Source organism: Mobula birostris, chromosome 4, assembly GCF_030028105.1.
Source record: "Mobula birostris isolate sMobBir1 chromosome 4, sMobBir1.hap1, whole genome shotgun sequence".
NCBI classification, from domain to species: domain Eukaryota; kingdom Metazoa; phylum Chordata; class Chondrichthyes; order Myliobatiformes; family Myliobatidae; genus Mobula; species Mobula birostris.
Window position 1 is genome coordinate 7,920,253 of NC_092373.1, and position 23,530 is coordinate 7,943,782.

The 23,530-nt window shown below is 43.3% G+C and overlaps 1 protein-coding gene across 1 annotated transcript in view; it reads right to left on the reverse strand.

Moving 5' to 3' along the window:
* The window catches only part of pcyt1aa (phosphate cytidylyltransferase 1A, choline a), a 58,930-nt gene that overhangs the window by 20,838 nt on the left and 14,562 nt on the right, over window positions 1–23,530 (reverse strand). Inside the window, exons 2-4 of the mRNA XM_072254886.1 lie at window positions 19,964–20,096; window positions 5,680–5,779; window positions 705–821 (exon numbers count right to left, since the gene is read on the reverse strand). Of these exons, the coding sequence (XP_072110987.1) occupies window positions 705–821; window positions 5,680–5,779; window positions 19,964–20,096 (350 nt within the window). The remainder of the gene's footprint in view (window positions 1–704; window positions 822–5,679; window positions 5,780–19,963; window positions 20,097–23,530) is intronic.

Consider the following 23,530-nt stretch of genomic DNA (forward strand, 5'->3'; position numbering starts at 1 on the left):
ATTTGGTATGTCAACTAATACACTTAAAAACTTCCAGATGTACCGTGGAGAGCATTCTGACGGTCTGCATCACTGACTGACATGTGGGGGGCGGGGGGAGGCTACTGCAAAGGATCTGTAGAGGGTTGTAAATTTAGTCGGCTCCATCTTGGGTACTAGTCTACAAAGTACCCAGGACATCTTCAAGGAGCAGTGTCTCAGAAAGGCAGCGTCTATTATTAAGAACCCCCAGCACCCAGGACATGCCCTTTTCTCACTGTTACCACCAGGTAGGAGGTACAGAAGCCTGAAGGCACACACTCAGCGATTCAGGAACAGCTTCTTCTCCTCTGTCATCCGATTCCTAAATGGACATTGAACCCTTGGACACTACCTCACTTTTTTTTAATATATAGTATTTCTGTTTTTTGCAGATTTTTAATCTATTCAATATATGCATACTGTATAAAGTATACTGAATAAGTTTATTTATTTATTTATTTCCCCTTTTATCTTATGTATTGAATTGAACTGCTACTACCAAGTTAACAAATTTCATGTCACATGCCAGTGATATAAACTTGACCCTTCATCAGTGCTATATTGTGCTATGTCCTATGACATTCCAGTAATTCTTTTCTGCACTCTTTCTAGTTTAATAATATCTTTCCTATAACAGGGTGACCCGAACAGTATACAATGCTCCAGAACAATTCATTCCTTACCTCCTACAATTAGAAATGTGTTTGGAAAAAGGCTCTTTGCCTGCATTAGTGCCCGTGCATGGCCAGAGTGAAAGAGATCGAAGATACCGTCAGCATAAACTCGTACTGGGCGATCCCCTGAAAGCAGAAAACATAATTTCACGTCACATCATCAAATCAGCTATTTGCATTCCTTGCCCAATACACACATAACGTAGGAGGAATCCAACAGGTCAGGCAGCACATACCGAGAGGAATAAACAGTGACATTCAGAGCCGAGGCTCTTGTTCATGACTATAAAGGCAGGGGGAAGATGACAGAATAAGAAGATGGGGGGGGGGGGGAGGGAAGCTTCTAGCTAGTCTTCCGTACTTTTCCCCCACCTTCTTGTTCTGGCACCTTCCCCCTTCCTTTCCAGTCCCAATTCAGGGTCTCAGCCCGAAACGTCAAATGTTTATTCCTTTCCGTAGATGCTGCCCGGCCCGCTGAGTTCCTCCAGAATTTTGTGTGTGTTATTAAAGATTAGCTTTATTGTCACACGTACGTTGAAACATCAAAAGTGAAATATGTTGTTTGTGTCAATGACCAACACAATCCGATGATGTGCAAGGGACAGCGACAAGTGTTGCTATGCTTCTAGCGCCAACATAGCATGCCCACAAATCACTAACCCTAATCTATACTGTACATGTTTGGAATGTGGGAGGGAACTGGAACACCCAGAGGAAATCCATGCGGTCACGGGAAGAAAGTACAATCTCCTTCTAGACAGTGGCGGGAATTGAACCCAGGTCACTGGCACAATAATTTGTTACGCTACGCGACCCAAAAAGGCAAATAGTCTTCCCCTGTGTTCTGTAATTCATTCAATGATGTCACTAGGCGAGACGATCGATCGGGGATTCACCTACCTCACACATGGGTGTATAAAGAATACTAATAATAACTTTGCCTCAGGGTGACCTGCAGGCTAGTGGAGGGAAGAAGTGCCTTACACCATTTTTGGTTGAGACTATCTCCACCCCGCCACTCACATTATCCACTACTGTTTCATAGTGCTGGGGAAGAAGACGCTGGCAGTCTACCCTAACTGTGACTGTCATAATTTTATACATTTATAATCATTCAAAGTCAATTTATCAAAATACATATATGTCACCATATAAAACCCTGAGATTCATTCTCTTGTGGGCATTTACAGTACGAAGAAACACAATCAAATCAATGAAAAATTACACACAAAGATGGACAAACAACCAATATGCTAAAGACAACAAACTGCAAATGCAGAAGTAAAATAATAATAAATAGTAAGTAAATAAATAATATAGAGAAAATGAGTAGATTGCTTGAAAGTGAAGCTGTAGATTGGGTCATCAGTTAGAGCTGAGTTGAATGAAGTTATCCCCTGCGGTATAAGTGCCTGAAGGTTGCTCAGTCTGGTGGTGTGGAACCTATGGCTCCTATACCTATACCTTCTTAGCATCCAAAACGCCAGAGAAAACAATCCAAGTTTCTCCCAGCCGCTCCTTATAGGTAATAATTCTCTAATCCAGGCAACATTCAGATAAACATCTTCTGCACTCCCACAAAGCTTCCACACCTCTCCAGGAATCAGCCCCTTGACAAACTCAAAAGATTCTGCAGATGCTGGAAATCCAGAGCAACATACACAAAATGCTGGAGGACCCCAGCAGGTCGGGCAGCATCTATGTAAGTGAATAAACAGTTGATATATTAAAATTCATTTCCATAGAAGCTGCCTTACCTGCTGACTTCCTCCAATCTTTTGTGTGTGTTGTCTTCACTAACTACCTGGTTATGACCTTGCACCTTATTGTCTGTCTGCTGGGTGGTGGGGTAGAGATAAGTCTCTACCAAAAGAGGTGTAAGACGTTCCTTCTCTCCACTAGCCTACAAGTCACCCTTGGGCAAGGCGTAGCACCTCTTTAGTCCACTGACCAATCACGTGAAGCCATTGGAGCAGCTGGATGGATGGTCGTATGAGCAGCTGGTGCACACCACAAGCCCTAGTTATACGACCACTGACACCAGGCAGACAATCTCTGAAAAGTATTCATAATGGCTGGGGTCACCCGTCTTCTAAAGACACTGCCCAGAAAAAGGCAATGGCAAACCACTTCTGTGGAAATATTTGCCAAGAACAATCATGGTCATAGAAAGACCCTGACTGCCTCCGTCATACAACATGGCACATAATGATGATGATGCCTAATTGCACTGCACTGTCTCGGTAACTGTTACTCTTTATGGTTTATGTATATTCTGCACTGTTTTACCTTGTACAACCTCAGTGCTCTGTGTAATGATCTGATCTGTATAAACAGTGTGCACGTCAAGCTTTTCATTACACGTGACAATCATAAACCAATTCCAATTCCAATTTTAATAGGGCAGGGAGAGAGGTTGGAGAGAGAGTCTGGGATTTTATTCCATGGAGCAAAGGAGACTGAGAGGTGACCTTATAGGGATGTGTATAATCACAAGGGGCACAGATAGGATGAACTCGCTCAGTCGAATTCCTAAAGGCGGGGAATCAACAACTAGAGTATAGGTTAAAGGTCAGAGGGTAAGATTGTAAGGGAACATGAGAGGCAACATTTTTACACCAAATATATGGAACGAGTGGCCAAAGGACCTGGTTGAAGCCGGTAAATTAACAATATTTAAAAGTCATAGGTATATGGATTGAACAGGTTTAGAGGGATATGAACCAAATGTGGCAAATAGGACATTTTCTCTTCTCCGAACTTCCATTGAGCAGGAGGTACAAAGGCCTGAAAGCATATACCACTGGGCTCAAGGATAGTTTCTACCTTGCTGCTATAGGACTACCTAACGGTTCTGTTCTGTATTTCATATTCAAATATTATATATTTTTTATCGATTAAGCATTCTTGTTTGTTTAAATAATTCATTACGGGTTATAAGTACAAATGTGTCATCACACTATCATGTGATACGTGCGTGCCTTGCTTAAGGTAAACCTGAAGTTAGACCCACATTTTTGGACTCCGAGGTCTTCCTTTGAATTAGTTTAATGTCATGAAGTTGTAAAACATGACAGTTCCTAATACAATAAGATTAGGAATACAATAATAATACAGTGACCTCACAATCCATCTCATTATGACTATTGTCTACCTGCACTGCAACTTCTCTCCAATAGTAACATTTTATTCTGCATTCTGTTATTATTCACCTTGTTCCTAGGAAATAGCAAAGGCATGTAATAAGGGCAATGTTATGATAGTCGTGGGGGATTTCAGTTGGGGAAAATCAGTCTGGTGCTGGATCCCAAGAGATGGAATTCGTAGAATGCCTATGAGATGGCAGTCTAGAGTGGCTTGTGGTTGAGCCTACTAAGGGAAAAGGCAATTCTGGATTGGGTGTTGTGTAATGAACCGCATTTGATGAGAGAACTTAAGATGAAGGAATCCTTGGGCATCAGAGATCATAATATGATAGAATTCAACCTGCAGCTTGAGAGGGAGAAGCTAAAGTCAGATGCATCGGTATTACAGTAGAGTAAAGGGAATTACAGAGGCACGGGAAAGGATGTGGACAAAATTGATTGGAAGGGAACACTGGCAGGGATGAAGCAGAGCAGCTGGAACTTCTGGGGGCAATTCGGAAGGTGCAGAATAGAGACAACCCACAGATGAAGGGGTATTCTAAAGGGAGGATGAAGCAACCGTGGCTGACAAGGGAAGTCAAAGACAGCAAAAAAGCTAAAGAGAGGACATATAATATAGCAAAAATTAGCAGGAAGATAGAGGATTGGGAAGCTTTTACAAACCAACAGAAGGCAACTAAAATAGCCGTAAGGAGAGAAAAAAATAAAAGATGAAAAGAGACCAGTGCAGGACGAGAGTGTGTCTGTGAGTTGTGGGGGTGGGTGGTGTCAGGGCATTCAGAACGGGTGTGCATGTGTGTTGGCCGGCGGCAGGGTGTTAGTATTAGGACGTCTAACAGACTGGGGAAAGGAACCGTTACCTAGCCTGACGGTTCTGCTACCTTCTGCTTCATAACAGGAGATAAAAGAGACTGCGGAAAGGATGGGAGGGGCCTTTGACAATGCCGAAGGCACCGTGAATGCAGCGCTTTTGGTATATGTCCTGGATGGATGGGGGGTGGGTGTGGGGGAGAAGAGAGAGACCTCAGCGAAGATATCAGCAGTCCTCAGAATTTGCTACAGGGTCAAGCAATCTGATGCAATGCAATTCCTGTAACAGTTGTGATGCCTCTGTGGACATGTGGCCAAGTGGTTAAGGCATTCGACTAGTGATCTGAGGGCCGTGAGTTCGAGCCCCAGCTGAGGCAACGTGTTGTGTCCTTGAGCAAGGCACTTAATCACACATTGCTCTGTGACAACACTGGTACCGAGCTGTATGGGTCCTAATGCCCTTCCCTTGGGCAACATCAGTGGCGTGGAGAGGGGAGACTTGCAGCATGGGCAACTGCCTGTCTTCCATACAACCCTGCCCAGGCCTGGACTTTCCAGGCGCAGATCCATGGTCTCACAAGATTAACGGATGCCTTTATAGTGATGCCTCTGGTCAGGGCACACTCCATGGTGCTCCGTAGAAAGTGGTGAGAAAAGGGGATGGGGTGAGCCTCGCTTGCCTCGATCTCCTCCAGGAGTGGAAGTACTGCTGTGCTCTCTTGGCTAAAGAAGCAGTGTTGAGGAACCAGGTGAGATAATTAGTAATATGCACCCCAAAAAACTTGGTGCTCCTGACCCAGATGCAGGCCACTAGGACTAGGGAAAATAATAGTTTGGCATGAACTAGATGGGCTGAAGGACCTGTTTCTGTGCTAAAGTAGTCTATGACTCTATTTATAACATCACCTGATACTTTCCTCCCATCACTTTAAAATTAGGCCCCGCCCTGGGAATGAGTCTCTGGATGCCCACTCCACCTGTGCCTCTTATCATCTTATACGCACAGCCACAGTTGTCTCTGTACTCACAGGGGGTCCCAGCTTTCGCCTCTTCAAACGTCACACGCTGATATGGCTTCTCAGTTCTCACTCCATTCTCATGTGCGAAAGGAGCTGGCATCGAAAGGGCCTAAAAAAGAGAATTGTCGAGAGGTGGAAGGACTTGGAGTAAACGGGGGCCATCTACTGCAGGTGTTACAAGAGAGTAACTCACCCAAAGTGCTGGATGGACTCAGCATCTAGAGAGGTATACAGTCTAAAGGCTGATCTATACTCCTGCGTCAACTCGACGCCGTAACCTACGCAAGTGGCCTATGCACGTTACGAGCATTTATACTTGTGCGTTGGTGTGTCTGCACCGCTCTGCAATTCGGGCACGTCGCGCATGCGCACACACCTGCCCGTGCAAGGCTTCATGGTCATGGTAGTCTTTCTCGGGGTAAACAAGTTTAAAGTGAGCATCTTTTTTCGTAAAAGCGAAATGTGTCCTCCATAATTTCGGAGGTCTGTAAAGCTTTATGGAAAGCATCGCAGCCAGAGTCCCTTCCCTGCCCTTCAGTCGCCCAATGGGAAGCTATTGCAGTGTAGGAGGAAATGCGATGCTACCAAGCGGACCAATCACAGTTGTTCGGTCTGCGTTGCCGTGACGCGCAGTTACATTTTGGGAAAGGTGTGGGTCAGGCTACGGCGTAGGGATCCGCGTAGGCACTGTGTAGAGTTCGCAACGCCGTACCTACGGTGTTGATTTGACACAGAAGTATAAATCAGCCTTTAGGCATATATGAAGTGCCTATAAAAGGTATTCACCCCCCCCCCCAGAAGTTTTTAATGTTTTATAACATTGAATCACAGCAGATTTAATTTGGGCTTGGAAGGGATTCACTCTTTGTCAAAGTGAAAACACATCTCAACAAAGTGATCTAAATTAATTACAAATATAGAACACAAAATAATTGATTGCGTAAGTATTCATCCCCATTAATATAACACACCAAATCATTTCTGATGCAGCCAATTGGTTTTAGAAGTCACAGACTTAGTTAAATGGAGATCACCTGTGTGCAGTTAAGGTGACTGTAGTAAAAATACATCTGTATCTGGAAAGCCCAACTGCTACCATTCCAGTATGGGTTAAAGAAGGAAATACAATTTTTACCAAAACAGGGAAGGTTGAGTTACTGGCTTGGCCATCTGCTGCAAGATAATTTAAGTGAAGGGGCTAAACAATGTAGGGATAAGGCTCTGAGTGAATACCCTGATGTGTTGGAAGCCAGCTGTAGCAGTGATAGTATTAGTGATGTGGAGTTTTCTTTGCGTGAATTTAAGAAAGCTATTAATAGTACAGGTCAGACAGCTCCAGGAAAGGGTAAGATGGCTGACAGCTCTCTTAAGATAATATTAAAACTTTTGATCCATAATTGAAATTTAGGCCATCTTCCCTCATGGAAAATGGCAGTAGTAGTGCCTATTCTAAAACCTGGAAAACTCCTGTTGCATCCTTCTAGTTATAGACCAATATTATTAACGTCCTACCCACGTAAACTTACGCAGCGCGTGGTAATAGAGCGGTTGAATTATATTTTGAAAAAAAGAGGTGATATAGTGTTTTATCAAAGCAGATTTCAGAAGGGTAGAACGTCATTAGATTCAGTTTTATGTTTGGAAGGTGATATTAGGAAAGCACAGGTAAATATTGAAATTGTAATAACAGTATTCTTTCATATAGAAAAAGCGTATGTTATGTTGTGGAGGGAGGGCCTTTTGATTAAATTATGAAAATTAGGTGAGAGAGGAAGGCTATATAATTTTTCCCTGAGGTTTTTTATTTGGACCATCTATGCAGGTAAGGTATATTCGGGCTTCTATGGGATAGAGAAATGGAACTCCACAAGGCAGTATTTGTAGCCCCTTATTGTTTAATATTATGATTAATGATATTTTCTCTGAGATAGGTAGGGAGTGGGTAATTCACTTCCTACAGATGATGGAGCCTTGTGGATCAGGAAAAAAAATGCAATTTAACTGTATATAGGGTGCAATTAGCAATAAGGTCGAACAGTGGGCAAAGAGACGGGGTTTTAAGCTTTCAGTAGCTAAAGCACAGGTTATGTGTTTTACAGAGGATCAACAGACATGCACTTAATTTGAAATTATATAGTCAAACTCTGGAAGAAATATCAGTGATAAGATTTCTTGGCATGTGGCTGGATAATAAACTGACATGAAAGCACCGTATCAGTAAGATAATTGACAAATGTAAAGGGGTGTTAAATATCCTTGGGTGTCTGTGTGGGTATTCTTGGGTGCTACACGAAAATCTCTGTTGACTATATATTTGTTTAATTAGATTGGTACTTGATTATGGCTGTTTGGCTTATGAATCAGCTTCATCTTCAAATTTAAAATGCTTGGCTGTGCTACAAGCACAGGATTTAAGACTGTTGTGGTGCAGTAAGGTTGTCTCCTGTTTTGGCTTTACAAGTTGAAATGGGACAATTACCCTTACAGATGTGGAGGCTGATGTTGATGTTAACATACTGGGTTAATCTGAGGGGGCAGAGAAATGATCATCCTTGGGATACTAAGAAAGTTGACAAGGGTAAAGCGGTGGATGTTGTCTATATGGACTTCAGTAAGGCCTTTGACAAGATTCCACACGGAAGGTTAGTTAGGAAGGTTCAATCGTTAGGCATTAATATCGAAGTAGTAAAATGGATTCAGCAGTGGCTAGATGGAAGACGGCAGAGAGTAGTGGTGGATAACCGTGTGTCAGATTGGAGGACGATGTGTAGCAGTGTGCCTCAGGGATCTGTACTGGGTCCAATGTTGTTTGTCATATATATTAATGATCTGGATGATGGGGTGGTAAATTGGATTAGTAAGTGTGCAGATGATACTAAGATAGGTGGTGTTGTGGATGATGAGGTAGGTTTTCAAAACTTGCAGACAGATTTAGGACATTTAGAAGAGTGGACTGAAAGATGGCAGATGGAGTTTAATGCTGAAAAATGTGAGGTGCTACATTTTGGTAGGACTAATCAAAATAGGGCATACATGGTAAATGGTAGGACATTAAAGAATGCTGTAGAACAGAGGGATCTAGGAATAATGGTGCATATTTCCCTGAAGTTGGAATCTCATGTGGATAGGGTGGTGAAGAAAGCTTTTGGTATGCTGGCCTTTATTAATCAGAACATTGAGTATAGGAGTTGAGATGTAATGTTGAAATTGTATAAGGCATTGGTAAGGCCAAATTTGGAGTATTGTGTACAGTTCTGGTCACCGAATTATAGGAAAGATGTCAATAAAATTGAGAGAGTACAGAGGAGGTTTACTAAAATGTTGCCTGGGTTTTATCTCCTAAGTTACAGAGAAAGTTTGAACAAGTTAGGTCTTTATTCTTTGGAGCGTAGAAGGTTGAGGGAGGACTTGATAGAGGTGTTTAAAATTATGAGGGGGATTGATAGAGTTGATGTGGATAGGCTTTTTCCATTGAGAATGGGGAAGCTTAAAACGAGGACATGAGTTGAGACTTAAAGGACAAAAGTTTAGAGGTAACGTGAGGGGGAACTTCTTTACTCAGAGAGTGGTAGCTGTGTGGAATGAGCTTCCAGCAGAAGTAGTTGAGGCAGGTTTGATGTTGTCGTTTAAAGTTAAATTGGATAGATCTATGGAGGAAAGGAATGGAGGCTTATGGGCTGAGTGCAGGTTGGTGGGACTAGGAGAGAGTAAGAGTCTGGCACGGACTAGAAGGGCCAAGATGGCCTGTTTCCGTGCTGTGGTTATATGGTTATATCCTGTTAAAAGTGTGTTGGAAGACTGTTGGGACATCATAAAAAGAGTGTTTTTAGCTTTGGATGGCTGGGTTCTCATCACATTAGGAACATGGGTTTGTTGGATTCTGCAGTATGTCCCATTGTTGCTTTTTCGATAACCCCACCACGGTTTTTTCCAATGACTTTAGTTGATTTTCGGTTGCATGATTTAATGAAATCCAAGGATCCTGATATGCCAGTGAGTCTGTTGGTTCATCAATATGTTAAGGAAAATTACTGTGATTTGTTAACCATTTTTACTGATGAATCAAGAGATAATTTAATCGGGAATGTCAGTGTTCTTGTGCCTGAATTACAGGTAACAATAAAGAAACGCCTTACTAACTATTTATCAGTGTATACTGCAGAACTGGTTGCCATCATTTTGGGCTTACAGTGTGTGGAGGAAATCTGTCCTTGCAAAGTTATAATTTGTTCAGGTTATTTTTCGGTTTTGACTAGTCTTAAAATGGGTCATTCTAGCAGTAGGTCAGATTTACTGTTGGAAGCTCTTCAGTCTTTATTTCACATTCAAAGTATTGGTCTACATGCTTTCATCTTACGGGTCCCTGCACATAGAGATGTTGAGGGGAATGAGCAGGTTGATTATTTGGCCAAAAAAGCTGTTAAAAGTTCATCTGTGGATATAGACTTTCCACTTAGCAAATCAGAACCAAAGGGGTTGGTGGGGCTAAGAATTAGGGGATTATGGCAAGACTTGTGGGATAATGGGCATAAAGTGAGACACCTTAACATAAAACTGTTGGATTGATGGGAGAAGGGGGTAAGACAAGAAGGGAAGGAATTATTCACTTGATTTAGAATTGGGCATACTATGTTTAATTATACCTTTATATCCTGTTGGAAAACATCACTCTGGGGTGTGTAGGTTTTGGCATTACTATGAAACAGTTGAACACATTCTTTTACAATGTGGAGCCTATAAGGTTGAAAGAAAGCAATTGCAGGCTGCACTATTGGCTTTCGGGGTTGACAGTTTTCATTTTAAAAACTTCACTAAGTTATAGAAGTGACTTTAATTCACAATATTGTCTTTCATTATTTAAAATCTATAGGGCATTATTGGGGTAATTTGGTTTTCATTTGATAAAGAACTATTAGGAGTTTTATTTCCAAACACACTACACTACACTCCAGTCCTATTGGTTGCAGTAATGCACCTTTAAGTTAGATTGCCAACTGCTATTAAAAGTCAGAAGTCCAGCTGCTGGTGAGTCAGTATTCTGGCAAAAACTACACCATGAAGACAAAAGAACACTCCAGCCAACTCTGAGAAAAGGTTATTGAAAAGCACAAGTCAGGAAATGAATACAAGAAAGTTTCCAAGTCACTGAATATCCTTTCGAGTACAGTTAGGTCAATCATCAAGAAATGGAAAGAATATGGCACAGTTGTAAATCTGCCTAGAGCAGGCCATCCTCAAAAACTGAGTGACCGTGCAAGAAGGGGACGAGTGAGGGAGGCCACCAAGAGACCTATGACAACTCTGGAGGAGTTATAAGCTTCAGTGGCTGAGATGAGAGAGACAGCGCATACAAGAACTATTGCCTGGAGCTTCACCAGTCACAGCTTTATGGGTGAATGACAAATAGTCATAGTCACACTTTATTGATCCCGGGGGAAATTGGTTTTCGTTACAGTTGCACCACAGATAATAAATAGTAATAAAACCATAAATAGTTAAATAGTAATATGTAAATTACTTATGCAGGAAATAAGTCCAGGACCAGCCTATTAGCTCAGGGTGTCTGACCCTGAGAAAGCCACTGTTGGGGGAAAAAAAAACTCACATGAAATCTGAGAGAGAGTTTACCAGAAGGCATGTGGGAGACTCTGAAGTCAGCTAGAAGAAGGTTCTGTGGTCTGATGAAACCAAAATTGAACTTATTGGACACCAGACTAAATTCTATGTTCGGCGTAAGCCAAACACCGTACAGCATCAAGAACACACTATTCCTAGCATGAAGCATGGTGGTGGCTGCATCATGCTGTGGGGATGCTTCACTCCAGCAGGCCCTGGAAGGCTTGTGAAGGTAGAGGGTAGCAAAATACAGTGAAACTCTGGTTGAAAACCTGATGCAATCTGCAAGAGAACTGCGACTTGGGAGAAAATTGCTTTCCAGCAAGACGATGATCTCAAGCATAAAGCCAAAGCTGCACAGGAATGGCTTAAAAACAACAAAGTTAATGTTTTGGAGTGACCTCAATCCATATATGAGTTTGTGGCTGGACTTGAAAGGGGCTGTTCACTCACCATCCCTATGCAACCTGATTGAGCTTGAAAGCAGAATGGGGGGGGGGGGGGAATTGCAGTGTCCAGATGTGCAAAGCTGATAGAGACCTGTCCACACTCAAGTCTGTAACTGCTGCCAAAGGTGCATCTACTAACTTGAAGAGGGTGAGTAATTATGGAATCAATTATTTTGTGTTTAATAATAGTAATAAATTTAGACCAAATTGTAGAAGTTTGTTTTCACTTTGACATCTTTCCTGTTGATCAGTGTCAAAAAAGCTATATTAAATCCACTCTGATTCAAAGTTGAAAAACAATAGAACATGAAAACTTCTGGGGGGCGGAGGTGAATACTTTTTACAGGCACTGTATATCGCTAAGATGACTAAGACTTTCGCATGGTATTGTATTTGTCAATGTGGAGTGAAGAGCGAGGTTGTAAATCTGGCGGGAGCAAAGGATGTTGGGAATGGCGCGGGTGCAGTGCCGCGGGAAGGGTATGGAACAGTTGGTAGAGAAGGAATGGCATGGGCAGGGGGTGGCACAGGTGCAGACATGCCCAGCTCTGGACACCAGGCAAGGTCATCTGATTCCAAACAATTGGTTTATTGATCATTAAAATGTCTCTCTGATGCTTCCCAATCCCTCCCCTCTCCCTTCCTCTTATCCCAACCATGATTCCTCTCTCCCTGTCCCCTTCCCACTCTCAGTCCACAATAGACCCTATCAGAATCATCACTCACACGTGTCAGGAAAGTTGTTTAATTTTGCGGCAGCAGTACAGTGAAATACATAAAATTACTAAAGTACTGTGCAAAAGTCTTATGCATCATATATATGTGCCTAAGACTTTTGCACAATACTGTATATATAATGTTTTTATTTATTATTACAAGACCATAGGATATAGGAGCAGAATTAAGTCATTTGGTCCATCGTGTCTGCTCCGCCATTTCATCATTTCCCCCTCAGCCCCAGTCTCCAGCCTTTTCCCCATATCCCTTCATTCCCTGACGCGTCAAAAATCTATCATCCTCTGCCTTCAATATACATTAAGAATTGGTCTCCACAGCTGCCTGTGGCAAAATATTCCACTGATTCACCTCTCCCTGGCTAAAAAAAATTCCTCCATCTCCATTCTAAAAGAATACCCCTCTATTCTGAGGCTGTGTCTCATACTCTCCCACCATTGGAAACATCCACTCCACATCCACTCTATCAAGGCCTTTTACCATTCGATAGGTTTCAAACAGGTCACCCCTCATTCTTTCGAAATCTAGTTAATATTGGCACAGAGCCATCAAAAACTCTTCATATGACAAACCATTCAATCCTGGAATCATTTTCATGAACCTCCTTTGAACCCCCTCCAGTTTCAGCACATCCTGTCTAAGATAAAGGGCCCACAACTGTTCACGCTACTCCAAGTGAGGCCTCACCAATGCATTATACAGTCTCAGCCTTCCATCCTTGCTTTTATATTCCAGTCCTCTTAAAATGAATGCTAACATTACATTTGCCTTCCTCACCACAGACTCAACCTGCAAATTATCCTTTAGAGAATCCTGCAAAAGGACTCCCAAATCCCTTTGTACTTCAGGTTTTTGTATTTTCTCTTCAGTTAGAAAACAGTCGACCCTTTCATTTCTTCTACCAAAGTGCATGATCATACACTTCTCAATACTGTATTCCATCTGCCACGTCTTTGCACATTCTCCTAATCTGCCTAAGCCATTCTGTAGCCTCTCAAAATTACCTGTCCCTCCACCTATTTTCATATCATCTGAAAACTTGGCAACAAAGCCATCAATTACATCATCCAAATCATTGGGATATACTGTAAAAAGAATCATTCCCAACACAAATCGTGTGGAACACCACTAGACACCAGCAGACAGCCAGAAAAGGCTCCCTTTATTCCCACTCTTTGTCTCCTGCCAATCACCCACTGCTTTATCCATGTTAGAGTCTTTCCTTGGGCTTGTATCTTTTTAAGCAGCATCATGTGTGGCACCTTGTCACAGGCCTTCTGAAAATCTAAGAACACCACCTCCACCGATTCTCCTTGACTATCCTGCTTGTTATTTCTTCAAAGAATTCCAACAGCTTTGTCAGGCAAGATTTTCCCTTGAGGAAACCATGCTGACTACCGATTTTATCACGTGCCTCCAAATACCCTGAGACTTCATCCCTAATAATCAACTCCAACATTTTCCCAACCACTGAGGTCAGACTAATTGGCCTATAATTTCCTTTCTTCTGCCTCCCTCCCTTTTCCAAGATTGGAGTGACATTTGCAATGTTCCATTCTTCTGGAACCACTCCAGAATCTTGTGATTCTTGAAAGATAATTACTAATGCATCTGCGATCTCTTCAACCACATCTTTCTGAACTCTGGGGTATACACCATCTGGTCCAGGTGACTTATCTACCTTCAGACCTTTCAGTTTCCCAAGCATCTTCTCTTTAGTTATGGTAACTTCACTCAGTGAAGATGCCCCCCGACATCTGGAACTTCCACAGTGAAGACAGATGCAAAATACTTATTCAGTTTCTCTGCCATTTCATTGACCCCCATTGCTACCTTTCCAGCATCATTTTCCAGCGGTCTGATATCCACTTTCACCTCTCTTTTACACTTCATGTATCTGAAAAAACTTTTGGTATCCTCTTTAATATTATTGGCTAGCTTGCTTAAAATTCCATCTTTCCCTTCTTAATGACTTTTTAGTTGCCTTCTGGTGGTTTTTAAAAGCTTCCCAATCTTCTAACTTCCCACTAATTTTTGCTCCATTATATGCCCTCTCTTTGTTAGCTTTCACTTCTCTTGTTAGCCACTGTTGTGTTATCTTTCCTTTAGAAAACTTCTTCCTCTTTGTATATATCCTGAAACTTGTGAATTGCTTCCAGAAATTCCAGTCATTGCTGCTCTACCATCATCCCTGCCAGTGTTCTTTTCCAATCAATTCTAGCCAACACCCCTCTCATGCCTCTGTAATTCCATTTACTCCACTGTAACATTGATACATCTGACTTTAGCTTCTCCTTCTCAAATTTCAGGGTGAATTCGATCATATTATGATCACTTGCCCCTAATGATTCTTTTACCTTAAGCTCGCTAATCAATTCTGGGTCATTGCACAACACCTAAACCAGAATAGCTGATTCTCTAGTGGGCTCAACCATGAACTGCTCTAAAAAAAAATCATCCCATAGGCATGCTAGAAATTCCCTCTCTTGGGATCCAGCACCAACTTGATTTTCCCAACCTACTGGCATATTGAAATCCCCAATGACCATTGTAACATGGCCCCTTTGACATCCATTTCCTATCTCCCATTGTAATTTGTAGGCCACATCCTTGCTTCTGTTTGGGGGTCTGTATACAACTTCCATCAGGGTCTTTTTACCCTTGCAGTTCCTTACTCTCTCCACAATGATTCAATACTTTTTGACCCTATGTCACCTCTTTCTAATGTTTTTATTTCAATTTTTTACCAACCGAGCAACGTTGCACCCCCCCCCACGCCTTCCTGCCTATCCTTTCGTTACAATGTGTATCCTTGGACATTAAGCTCCCAGCTATAATCTTTCAGTCATGATTCAGTGATGCCTGCATCATACTTGCTAATCTGCAATTGTGCTATAAGTTCATCTACATTATTCTATATACTGCGTGGATTCAGATACATCACCTTCAGTCCTGTATTCACCCCTTTTGGTCCTGCATTCACCCTTTTTCATTTTGTTGCACCATGCTCAGCCTTTTGATTCCTAAGTTTGTTTGAGGTCTTACCAACATCTGCCTCCACAACCTCTCCACTAACTGTTCTGGCACTCCGGTTCCCATCCCCCTGCAACTCTAGTTTAAACCCCACCGTGCAGCATTAACAAACCTTCCAGCTAGGATTTTAGTCCCCCTCCAGTTCTCGTGCAAACTGTCCCTTCTGTACAGGTCTCACCTTCTTTCCAAAAATCTTGTGCCCTCCCTCCTACACCAATTCCTGAGCCACATACTAAACTAGCATTAATAGTTCAAGCCTCACTAGCACGTGGCACTGGTAGCAATCTTGAGATCACAACCCTGCCCTTTAACTTGGCACCTAACTCCCTGAACTCCCAATGTAGAACCTCGTCACTCGCCCTACCCATGTCATTGGTACCTACATGGATCATGACTTCTGGTTCTTCACTCTCTAACTTAAGAATGTTGAGGACTCTATCCCAGATGTCCTGAACCCCGGCACCCAGGAGGAAACATAGCATCCGGGGATCTTGTTCTCGCCCACAGAATCTCCTGTCCGTTCCCTTAACTAACAAATTCCCTACCACCACAGCATGCCTCTTCTTCGCCCTTCCCTTCACGATTATAAAGCAACAAGTTTTGTGTCTTGTTCCTCACTTCTGAAAGAACCATGGATTAAAAATATCGGAATCCAATATGACTCGTCCCCTCTTCTCTCTACTTCTCAGTCCATTGTCACTGCACCCATGCAAGCTCAACGTTCACAAACAGATTGCCATTTCTCTGATCAGCCTCAAAAATAAGTACCCCCTTGGCTATAAAGTGTTGAGGACTAATCCCCAAAAAACACTATACAAATAATATTTTTAAATTGCCATAACTACTATGTTGGTAGTTCAAAGTAAATTAATCAAAGTACTGTACATGTATGTCACCATATACAATCCTGAGATTCATTTTCTTGCAGGCATTCACAGCAAATACAAAGAAACACAACACAATCAGTGAATGAAAAACTGTCCTTGAAAGTGAGCCCATGGGTTGTGGGAACAGTTCAGTGTCAGGTTGAGCGAAGTTATCCCCTCTGATCAACAGCCTGATGGTTGAGGGGTTATAACTGTTCCTGAACCTGGTGGTGTAGGCCCTGAGGCTCCTGTACCTCTCTCCCGATAGCAGCAGTAAAAAAAGACTGTGGCTTGGATGGTAGGGGTCCTTGTTGATGGCTACTGCTTTTCTGTGATAGCGCCGTGGAGACGTGCTTTACCCGTGATGGACTGGGTGGTATCTACTACTTTCTGTAGCTTTTCCACTGGAGGGCAAGTGTCAGAGCACAATGCTCCTCTGCCACAGGGCCCCTAGCAGCAGTGTATGAATACACTGATGTTAAAGTGTCACAGAGCAATACAGTATAGATACAGGCCCTTCGGCCCAAACGGTCCACATTCACCACAGTATGCATTCAGCTAGTCCCAATTTCCTGCATTTGGTCGATAGCCCCCGAGGCCTATCCACTCAATATGACAGTCCATATGCTTTTTATATAATGGTATTGTACAGAGAGTGGGTTAAGGGGAACCTGAGGGGGATCTTCTTCACTCAGAGGGTGGTGAGAGTGTGGAACGAGCTGCCAGTGGAAGTGGTGGATGTGGGTTCCATTTCAACATTTAAGAAAAATTTGGATCAGTACATGGATGGGAGGGGCATAGTCTGGGGTGCAGATTGAGGGAATTAGGCAGAGTAATAGTTTGGCACAAACTAGATGGGCTGAACAGCCTGTTTCGTTGTTGTAGTGCTCTAAGACTCTATGACTGTGGTGGGTGCATCAAACACACTGCCAGAGGTGCTGTTAAAGGGAGATATACATGAATTAAGGACATTAAAGAGACTCTCAAAAGCATATGGATGACAGAAAAATTGAGGGTTACGTGGGAGGAAAGGATTAGATTGAACTTGGGAGTAGTTTAAAAGGGCAGCACAACATTGTGGGCCAAGGTGTCTGGACTGTGCTGTTGCTCTCTGTTCTATATCAGAGGTTCCACTCTCCGTGGTCAATTTACTAGGTACACATTAGTGCAAGCAGTGTTATTCATTTACTGAGACAGCACAGAACGGGCACTTCCGGCCCTTCAAGCTGCACTGCCCAGGAATCCCCCAAATTAATCTGGGCCTAATCATGGGACACTACAGAAAGACCAATTACCCTACCAGCTGGTATGTCTTTGGAATGTGGGAGGAAACCGGAGCACCCTGAGGAAACCCACGCAGTCACGAGGTGAATAAACAAACTCCTTACAGGCAGCATGGGATTATAATCACCCAATCGTGTGGCAGCAACTCAATGCATAAAAACATGCAGACATGGTCAAGACATTCAGATGTTGTTCAGACCAAATGTCAGAATGGGGAAGAAATGTGATCTAACTGACTTTCGCCATGGAATGATTTTTGGTGCCAGAGAGGGTAGTTTGAGTATCTCAGAATCTGCTGATCTCCTGGGGTTTTCACGCATAACAGTCTCTCGAGTTTACAGAAAAACAAAAAAAATCAGTGAGCAGCAGTTCTGTTGGTGAAAATGGCTTGTTAATGAGAGAGGTCAGAGGAGAATGGTCAAACTAGTGCAAGCTGACAAGAAGGCAATAGTAACAAATAACCACACGTTACAACAGTAGTGTGCAGAAGAGCATCTCTGAATGCACAACATGTTGAACCTTGAAGTGGATGGGCTACAACAGCAGACCACAAATGTGCACTCAGCGGCCACTTTATTAGGTATAGAAGGTTCCCAATAAAGTAGCTACTGGAGTCGATGCTAAAATTGTCACTAATAGTTCCAAACGGATGTCAGAAGAGTGCTCTGAATGGGACACTATTACAACAAGGAATGTTATTTGTGAAATGTTGGTGGGTTAAGGAGAAACCACTTGGAACACACACAAAGTGCTGGAGGAAATCAACAGGTCAAGTATCATCTACAGAGGGGAATAAATAGTCAACATTTCGGTCTGGAAAGGAAAGGAGAAGAAGCCAGAATGGGACGATGGGGAGGGCAAGGAGCTCAAGTGATAGGTGAGACCGGGTGAAGGGAAGAGAGGCAATGAAGTGAGAAGCTGGAAAGCGATAGATGGAAGAAGTAAAGGAAGAAGGAATCTTATGGAGGAGGAGCGTGGACCATGGGAGAAAGAGGTACCAAAGGAAGGTAATGGACAAATGAGGACCAGGTCATGGAGGGAATAGTAAACACAAGCGATTCTGCAGATGCTGGAAATCCAGAGCAAATCACGCTAAATGTTGGAGGAACTCAGCAGGTCGTGCAGCATTGATGTTTTGAGCTAAGACCCTTCAATGGAACACACATGGAGTCAAGGGACAGAAGGTGGAATGAGATCTCATTCTACCTTCTCATCACAGTACTAAGCAACATTGCATCCGTATTGTACTGTCTCAGTACTTCGATACTTTTTATTCGCAGTTATTTTGTAAATAACACTATTCTTTGCATTTCTGGTCAGATGCTAAATGCATTTCATTGGCTTTGTATCTGTACTCGGCACAATGACAATAAAGTTGAACCTAATCTAAATCTAATCTAATCTAGAAGGGTGGGAGAAGAATCACGTGAAATGCGGACACCGTCAAGTAGCAGTTCTGCCAAGTGGCTGGACCTGAGTAAGAGAAGCTGTAATCCTCAGTTGCCTAGTGAATATCCCACTTCATTATAAGTTGAAATTCAAGTTTAATTGTCATTCAACCATACATACACATGAATACAGCCCAATGAAACAGCATTCCTCAAGGCCAAGGTGCAAAACTTGGTATTGACAGTCACACACAGCACAAGCCACAGTTTTTTTTTTCCTTTCTATCTATCCATTTAGAGATACAGAACAGAAAACCCGATTTAACCCTCGTCTAATCATGGGACACTTACAATGACCAATTAATCTATTAACTCTTTGGACTGGGGTGGAAACTGCAGCACCCAGAGGAATCCCATGCATTCCACGGGGAGGATGTACAAACTCTATACAGAGTATGCTGGGACTGAACCTTGACCTCCAACGCCTCCAGCTGCAATAGCGTTGCGCTAACCGCTACGGTATCATGATGCCATTATGGCACACAGGATATCAATAAAACGTACATTAAAACAGAAAACAAATAGCCCATCCCTGTGTGTCAAGGCTTTAGGTTGATGGTGCATGGGATGTTGCCCTGAAGCCACGTTTCTGCAAGAACAAGTCCGCAACCGTCCGATCATCACGCGCTAGTGCAGCCACAGACAAACACAACCCAGCTTGTCTTCCACTGAGAGTACACTGGAGAGCAGCACCGACAGGAGAGGACAGCCACCAACCCAGCGTCGTGTCTCCTCCCCGGACGGCTGAAACAGTCGACCCTGTGGCGTGAGGGCCTGGTCCGTGCAACAACCGAGGCCACGCAGCTGACTAGCCATCGGTCTCACCACTGAAGCTAAGGCACAAAGTACCTGATCCACTCACCGGTCGCGGGATTTTCATTGGGATGGGGTCATCGTTGGTGGTGCCATTGGGACCTGATCCGTCCTGCCTCCTCTTTCTGGAGTTCAGTCTGGCAGCAACCGGCATCTCCATCTCATCTGGTGGCTGCAGCAGGCTAAAGAGAGAAAAAAACAAATGGATGTCTATCAGAAAGCAAAGAACCAACAAACTCTTTGGACCATACAAAAGAACTCTAGACATTCAGAACTCAACAACTACGGCGCAGTGGCATTGGCACCAATCATCATGACGCGCTTTGATAATGGCACATATCAAAAGCTCCATTCCTGCCACACTGGACACTCCCCAATATGCTTGCTGTCAGAACCACTTTATGGCATGCCACAGCATCTGCCATACATCTGGCCCTGACACATTGAGAAAACAAGGACACTTGTGTCAGAATGCTGTTTCTGTTCCTGGATTCAGTTTGGCATTCAACAGCATTGTCCCACGGACCTCAGTGAATAAACTCCACTCGTCAGTCTAAATACACCACTGTGCAACTGAGTGTTGGACTATTCGATAAATCTCAGAGTGTCAGGATGTACAATTGCTCCTCCCTCCCCATCATCCTCAACACAGGTGCCTCCCAGGGCGGTGTACTGAGCCCATTGCTGTACACCTGCTCACACAATGACTGCATGGCCAGACACCCAAGTAATCGCATTCTCAAGTTCAGCCATGGCACAAAGGTGGTGGTTATCAAACTCAGAATTCACACTACTCACAGCCCTCTTTACAGCAGCAGCTGAGCAGATTCAAACTCCTGGGAGTGCACATCACACACAATCTCTCATGGTCCCAGAACAGATCCTACACAATCAGGAAAGCTCACCAATGCCTCAACTTTCTGATGAGGCTGAAGAGAGCTGGACTATGCACATATGCACTTGCGCCCTTCTACAGATGTGCAGTAGAGAGAGCAGCCTAACATGCTGCATTATAGCACAGCACAGAAATTGCACTGTGGCAGACAGGAAGGCTTTAAAACACATAGTCAAAACACCACAAAGGTAGTAATCTTGGGATTACTGCCTGTACCACATGACAGTGAGTATAAGAATAGAATGAGGTGGAGGATAAATGCGTGGCTGAGGGATTGGAGCAGGGGGCAGGGATTCAGATTTCTGGATCACTGGGACCTCTTTTTGGGGCAGGTGTGACCTGTACAAAGGGGATGGGTTGCACTTGAATCTCGGGGGACCAATATCCTGGCAGGGAGGTTTGCGAAGGCTATTGCGGAAGAGGCAGTTGGCTCGCAAATAGAGAAAGCTTGGAGACAGTGCAAGAGGGAGAACAGGCAGGTGATAGAGAAGGGACGCGGTCAGACTGATGGTTTGAGATGTGTCTATTTTAATGCGAGTATTATGAACAAAGCGGATGAGCTTAAAGCGTGGATCAGAACTTGGAGCTATGTGGCTGTTCCAGAGACCTGGATGGCTCAGGGGCAGGAATGGCTACTTCGAATACCAGGCTTTAGATGTTTGAGAAAGGACAGGGAGGGAGGCAAAAGAAGTGGAGGAGTGGCACTGTTGATTAGAGATAGTGTCACTGCTGCAGAAAAGAAGGAAGTCATAGAGGGATGGTCTACAGAGTCTATGTGGGTAGAAGTTAGGAACAGGAAGGGGTCAATAACTCTACTGGGTGTTTTTTTTAATAGACCACCCAATAGTAACAGGGACATCAAGGAGCAGATAGGGAGACAGATTCTGGAAAGGAGTAATAATAACAGGATTGTTGTGGTGGGAGATTTTAATTTCCCAAATATTGATTGGCATCTCCCTAGAGCAAGGGATTTAGATGGGGTGGAGTTTGTTAGGTGTGTTCAGGAAGGGTTCTTGACACAATATGTAGATAAGAGGAGAGGCTGTACTTGATCTGGTAATGGGAAATGAATCTGGTCAGGTGTCAGATCTCTCAGTGGGAAAGCATTTTGGAGATAGTGATCATAGTTCTAATCTCCTTTAAGGGATAGGAACAGACAGGTTATGAAAGCGTTTAATTAGAGTAAGGGGAAATATGAGGCTACCAGGCATAAACTTGGAAGCATAAGTTGGGAACAGATGTTCTCACGAAAATGTAAAGAAGAAAGGTGGCAAATGTTCAGGGGATATTTACATGGAGTTCTGCATAGGTACGTTCCAATAAGACAGGGAAAGAATGGCAGGGTACAGGAATTATGGTGTAAATCTAGTCAAGAAGAAAAGAAGAGCTTACGAAAGGTTCAAAAAACTAGGTAATGATAGAGATCTAGAATATTATAAGGCTAGCAGGAAGGAGCTTAAGAATGAAATTAGGAGGGGCAGAAGGAGAAGACCTTGGCGGACAGGATTAAGGAAAACCCCAAGGCATTCTACAAGTATGTGAAGATCAAGAGGATAAGACGTGAGAGAATAGGACCAATCAAGTGTGACAGTAAAAAAGTGTGTATGGAACTGGAGGAGATAGCAGAGGTACTTAATGAATACTTTGCTTCAGTATTCAATACGGAAAAGGATCTCGGCGACTGTAGGGATGACTTGCAGTGGACTGAAAAGCTTGAGCATTTAGAAATTAAGAAAGAGGATGTGCTGGAGCTTTTGGAAAACATCAAGTTGGATAAGTCACCGGGACCAGATGAGATGTACCCCAGGCCACTGTGGGAGGCGAGGGAGGAGATTGCTGAGCCTGTGGCGATGATCTTTACATCATCAATGGGAACGGGAGAAGTTCCGGAGGATTGGAGGGTTCCTTATTCAAGAAAGGGAGTAGGGATAGCCCAGGAAATTAAAGACCAGTGAGCCTTACCTCATGGTTGGTAAGCTGATGGAGAAGATCCTGAGATGCAGGATTTATGAACATTTGGAGAGACATAATACGATTAGGAATAGTCAGCATGGCTTTGTCAAAGGCAGGTTGTGCCTTATGAGCCTGATTGAATTTTTTGAGGATGTGACTAAACACGTTGATGAAGGTAGAGGAGTAGATGTGGTGTATATTGATTTCAGCAAAGCATTTGATAAGGTACCCTATGTAAGCCTTGTTGAGAAAGCAAGGAGGCATGGGATCCAAGGGGACATTGCTTTGTGGATCCAGAACTGGCTTGCCCACAGAAGGCAAAAAGTGGTTGTAGACAGATCATATTCTGCATGGAGGTCGGTGACCAGTGCTGTGCCTCAGGGATCTGTTCTGTGACCCCTACTGTTTGTGATTTTTTTAAATAAATGACTTGGATGAGGAAGTGGAGGGATGGGTTAGTAAGTTTGCTGATGACACAAAGGTTGGAGGTGTTGTGGATAGCGTGGAGGGCTGTCAGAGGTTACAGCGGGACACTGATAGGATGCAAAACTGAGCTAAGAAGTGGCAGATGGAGTTCAACCCAGATAAGTGTGAAGTGATTAATTTTGGTAGGTCAAATATGATGGCAGAATATAGTATTAATGATAAAATTGGCAGTGTGGACGATCAGAAGGATCTTGGAGCCCAAGCCCATAGGACACTCAAAGTGCTGCGCAGGTTGACTGTGGTTAAGAAGGCACATGGCGCATTGGTCTTCATCAATCGTGA